This window comes from Corvus brachyrhynchos, unplaced genomic scaffold (assembly GCF_000691975.1).
Source record: "Corvus brachyrhynchos isolate BGI_N302 unplaced genomic scaffold, ASM69197v1 scaffold490, whole genome shotgun sequence".
Taxonomy (NCBI): Eukaryota; Metazoa; Chordata; class Aves; order Passeriformes; family Corvidae; genus Corvus; species Corvus brachyrhynchos.
The window spans coordinates 1,662,043-1,667,368 of NW_008235774.1; the positions used below are offsets into that span (position 1 = coordinate 1,662,043).

A 5,326-nucleotide genomic window follows, 5' to 3' on the forward strand; every position below is an offset into this window, starting at 1 on the left:
GGGAGCGGCGGGCCGCCGAGGGGGGCCGGGGTGGCGGCTGCGGGGCTGGTTTGGGGCTTCGGGCGCCAGGCGCAGCGGGGAAGGGGTAGGTTGCGCCGGTCACAACACCAAGGGTGGGTGTGCTGAGGGCCCCTCACTCTGTGTTGCTTCTTCCTTCAGCTCCGTGGCATCACATCGAGAACCTCGACCTTTTCTTCTCTCGCATATCCTTTTGCAGGGCGAGGGTCAGGCGGGTTGTATCCCCCTCGTCCCGGCTTTAAGTCCTGGGAAAACATGGAGCTTGGTGTAACTTGGAGCTTGTGCAGTGTCAGCCCCTTCCTGTAGGACACTACACAGCTCCAGAGGCGTTAACAGAGCCCCCACCCCTTGGGATGCGGTCACTTGACACAGGGTCCTACAGGTGCTTCTAGGAACATTTGCGAGAGTGGCGATGGTACTGTTGTAGTTACAGTTAACGCTTTATATTCTTAACAGGATTTTATTGCTGGCGTGGCATTTACAATCAGAGTAGCACAGGATTTCTGTAGGCAGAATCAGTGTAGTACAATTTTATAAGTAGCATAGAACAGAATTTCTTAGTTTGTGGTTTCTAATAATCTAGACTCTCTACAGATCTGGTCATATCTTAATATATGGTTTGCTGTATCATCATAACGATCATAATGTAGACTCAAAAATCACATAAAAGAATGCGAGTCAAGCAGATGACAATGGGGGTGTCCCTGGTACTGCGGAGTCCTGGGTCTCACTGCCCGGCAGCAGCTATGATACAAGTTCCCACTTAGGATTAGTAACTCCATGATTTTGTGGATAGTGCTCTGGGTGCTGTTATTACTTCCCTGTTCTGTGACGGGGTCATCACCTCTGTTGGGTTGGCCGTGTGCCTGGGACCTTCAAGGACAGCACGGAAGAGAGTAATCAGCCTGGTGCCAAGGAATCTTGAGGCCAATAGGGAGCAGAAGGAGGAACCCATTTGATTTTTCTACTTGGTTCACAGGACCTTCAGCACCGGATAAGTGGGGAAAGGGTGACCTACTAACAGATGATGCACTCGGTGACAGAGAAGGGCTGCTTGCTTTATAGAATGGTGTTAGTTATGCTGACTACATTGCTGGGGTCAGGACCAGGAGCTAGGTGCCACTAAATGCATTTTTGCCTGTCTCTGTCTTGTTCTGCCCTACCATGCCCTGCCCTATCCACCCTTGTGCAGCCTGAGTGTAGGCTGAGTTTCTGCTCTGTGCTGGACAGACCTCACTATGGGTGTTGAGTGGAGGAAGAAAAGAGCATGAATGAAGCCAAGTCCTTCTACCCCAGCTGTGCTTTACCTGGGCAGAGTGTGTTTTCCTGCAGTGGGGAACCAACTTGCTGATGAGTAGGGGTGGAAGAGGTTTTCTCTTGGTGGTGAAGGGAGACTTGGCTGAGGAGCTGTGGAATACCAATGGGACAGAAGCCTCTCCATCCTTCATCAGAGAGGAGTCTCCATGCTGTTCTCCTTGACTGTAGCTTTCACGTCTATAACCTGCATCAGAAGAATGGCTTCACGTGCATGCTCATTGGAGAGATCTTTGAGCTCATGTAAGTGCAGGTTCCCCTCTGTTGTGGCTGTGACAGCTGCTGGGGAACAGCCAAGGGCACTTGCCAAGCTCTTGCGGCTCTGTGGGTGGAAGGGTTCCTTTCATAGTTGTCGTCTCCCCTTCATTAGGATTTTCCATGCCCCAGACCTGCACTTCACTTTGAGAAACCATTGCCTGTGAGCTTTCCTGCTGCCATGGCTGTGGGATTGCATCTCCATGGCATATGACCCTGGCTGCTTCATGTTTTGGGGCAGAGCAGAAAGGTGATTCCCTCACAACATTCTCTTTTTTCACAGGCAGTTCATCTTTGTGGTGGCATTCACCACCTTTCTTATCAGCTGTGTTGATTATGACATCCTCTTTGCCAACAAAGCATTAAATCACAGCCAGCATCCGAGTGAGCCTGTTAAGGTGACTCTGCCAGATGCTTTCCTGCCTCCAAATGTCTGCAGTGCAAGGTAGGGGCAGTGGAGGGCATGTTAGCCACTGCTCTTGTTTTCTTAAGTACTCAGGGCTCCTGTCTGGGCCTGTATCCCACTGCTTGCCTCTTCCTGCTTGCAGAATCCAGGCAAACAGCTTCCTCATCTGCATCCTGGTGATAGCTGGAGTTTTCTGGATCCACCGACTCGTCAAGTTTATCTACAACATTTGCTGCTACTGGGAGATTCACTCCTTCTACATCAATGCCCTGAAAATCCCCATGGTAAGTCTCTGAGCCAGGGGCCACATGTGGGGCTGCTGAGGGTCATGGGAGGCATTTGCTGGGTGGTTGCAATTTGCCTTTACGCCTCTCCACTTCTCAGTTGAACTGAGCGCTCTTCCCTCTGCTCCATAACCACATGGCCTCCTTTCAGCCTCTTCTCCAGCAGCCAGCTTATTCTGTGTTAACCCCTCTCTGCCCGGTCAGCCTCTCTGCCTGCTGGTGCGTGCTTCTGCCATATGCCACCCAGTATGTGTATTCTTCAGCGGTGGCCTTTTCTGTGATGCCTTCCACAGAGAAGGCATAAGCAAGGATATCCTCATACCTCTCTGGGATGTGGACAACCTCAGCTTCCTTGTTTACTTGGGAGGTTTGGAGCTACTTAGTTGTGAAGGTCACACAGGAGATCAGTGTGTCACAGATGGGGTTTGAGGCTGGCACATACATCCTAGTCCAGAGTCCTTGCTCTAATGGACAACATGAAAAGGCATCCTTTTCACATGATGTGCGCATCCTTTGAAGGGAGAAAGTGTCTTGAGAAAGGTGGGGTGAGCCAAGAGGCTTGGTTTGTCCCCAGTTTTTCCATGGGCTCCCTCTGGGACACTGTTTAAGTCCCTTCCTTGTTTGTTTCTCCCTACTGACTCCAAATGGCAGCTCTGGGAGGACCTATGCAAGCCTGGACCTGTGTTTGTGCCTCCAGGGAAGCTGGTGCACGAGTGGCTGGGAAACAGTCATCTGTGCTAATCTAGGGGATAAAGGGCACCAGGGCAAGGTGTGGGGTTTGCCTGCTGCAGGCTGAAGCAGTGCCAGAGGGTGCCTCATGTCCTGGTGTTATGGACTTTGTTAGCACCCCAGGTGCGTGCTGGGAGCTGCTACTTCGGTGGGCTCAGCCTGGCTTCTGTCCCTGGATGCTTCTTGCCCCTAATCTTGCTGCTTGTCCCCTTCCAGTCCACCCTGCCCTACTACACCTGGCAGGAGGTGCAGGCTCGCATTGTGCAGATCCAGAAGGAGCACCAGATCTGCATCCACAAGAAGGAGCTGACAGAGCTGGACATCTATCACCGCATCCTTCGTTTCAAGAACTACATGGTGGCCATGGTGAACAAGTCACTGCTGCCCATCCGCTTCCGCCTGCCCCTGCTAGGAGACACCGTCTTCTACACGCGTGGGCTCAAGTACAACTTTGAGCTCATCTTCTTCTGGGGTCCCGGCTCCCTCTTTGAGAATGAGTGGAGCTTGAAGGCCGAATACAAGCGGGCCGGGAACCGCCTGGAGCTGGCTGAGAAGCTCAGTACTCGCATCCTCTGGATTGGCATTGCTAACTTCCTCCTCTGTCCCCTCATCCTCATCTGGCAGATCCTCTATGCTTTCTTCAGCTACACGGAGATCCTGAAGCGGGAGCCAGGCAGCCTGGGTGCCCGCTGCTGGTCTCTCTATGGCCGCTGTTACCTCCGACACTTCAACGAGCTGGATCACGAACTGCACTCACGCCTCAGCAAGGGGTACAAGCCAGCTTCCAAGTACATGAACTGCTTTATCTCCCCGCTTCTCACCATCGTGGCCAAGAATGTGGCCTTCTTTGCTGGCTCCATCCTGGCTGTGCTCATCGCTCTCACCATCTATGATGAGGATGTGCTTGCGGTTGAGCACGTCCTGACCACGGTCACCCTGCTCGGGGTGGGCATCACGGTGTGCAGGTGAGGTGGGTCTGTGCTGCCCCTGTGCTCCTCGCAGCACTGTAGGGAGCAGTGGGGCTGGCAGCAATCCATGTAAACATGCTCTTGGCTTGCAAATGGATGTGAATCTGCGTGAGTGAGGGACATGGCTGGGGAGAGGCCAGACCAGGCTGGAGAAAGGGGGTAGTAGTGATCCTGGCTGCAGTGGTTGTATGATATGAGGCCCTGGGCTGGTCGGAAGGTTACAGGTGGAGCTGTGATATGGGCCAGTCACCTTGCCCTCCCAAGATGACATCTCCCAGGAACTGAGGTGTAATGCTGTGGTGTTTCCCTGTCCTGTCCTGCAGGTCCTTCATCCCTGACCAGCACCTGGTCTTTTGCCCAGAGCAGCTGCTGCGAGTCATCCTGGCACACATCCACTACATGCCTGACCACTGGCAGGGCAACGCCCACCGCTACGAGACCAGGGATGAGTTTGCCCAGCTCTTCCAGTACAAAGCGGTGAGCTTGGCTTAACTGGGGAGCTGGGGACTCGCCCCTATCCCTGCAGGAGGGAGAAGCTGCTGGAGAGCTCAGCAGCTCCTGGGCTTGTAGAGGAACAAGGCAGCATCCTCAGAGATACCCTGCCTCAGAAGACGGAGGGCCACATCTAGGGGCTGCCTTTGGGATTGTGGGTTTTTTGAACCTCAAGCTTGTGCTGAACCCATTATTTCTGTGCTCAGGTCTTCATCCTGGAAGAGCTTCTAAGTCCCATCATTACCCCCTTGATCCTCATCATCTGCCTGCGGCCCAAGTCCTTGGACATTGTTGACTTCTTCCGTAACTTCACCGTGGAGGTGGTGGGCGTGGGTGACACCTGCTCCTTTGCCCAGATGGACGTGCGCCAGCACGGCCACCCAGCGGTAGGTCCTGGGTTGCCCACTGGCATGTCTGGTCCTTTAGACCCATGAGAGGCCCTAACTCACCACTCCTGGCAGCTCACAGCCCAGCCACCCACCTCTTGGTAGGGTGTCTGGGTTTGGCAACACAGGTCACCAGCTCCAGAAGGCTCTTGTGGCCCAGCTGTGATTATTGACCAGATGCTTTGGGAATCAGGCTGTGTCATTTCTTTGATGTCATTGCATGTTTTCACAGCCAAGGGTTCTGTGTCCTCAGGAGAGTGGAATGGGGATATTTGGACATTTAGAAAGTGTGACCACTAAGAAGCTGACCTGCTTGTGCTCAGGAGAGAATCAGCCTAGAGGAAATGGGAAGCATTTTCCATTATGCAAAATCTACGATGGAGGGAAAAGGGGTTCATTTTTTTTGTGTACCTGGGAATTTGGGTTACTTGTCTAGGGAAAGGCTTCCTAGTGACACCGATGTAAACGAGGACG

General features: G+C 53.1%; 1 protein-coding gene across 1 annotated transcript in view; it reads left to right on the forward strand.

Moving 5' to 3' along the window:
* The first annotated feature begins 103 nt into the window (after window positions 1–103).
* ATG9A (autophagy related 9A) overlaps window positions 104–5,326 on the forward strand; it is a 9,883-nt gene continuing 4,660 nt past the window's right edge. The window contains exons 1-7 of the mRNA XM_017727095.1: window positions 104–203; window positions 1,511–1,575; window positions 1,871–2,032; window positions 2,136–2,277; window positions 3,223–3,971; window positions 4,298–4,451; window positions 4,673–4,852. Coding sequence (XP_017582584.1) covers window positions 1,547–1,575; window positions 1,871–2,032; window positions 2,136–2,277; window positions 3,223–3,971; window positions 4,298–4,451; window positions 4,673–4,852 — 1,416 coding nt within the window. The 5' untranslated portion in view covers window positions 104–203; window positions 1,511–1,546. The remainder of the gene's footprint in view (window positions 204–1,510; window positions 1,576–1,870; window positions 2,033–2,135; window positions 2,278–3,222; window positions 3,972–4,297; window positions 4,452–4,672; window positions 4,853–5,326) is intronic.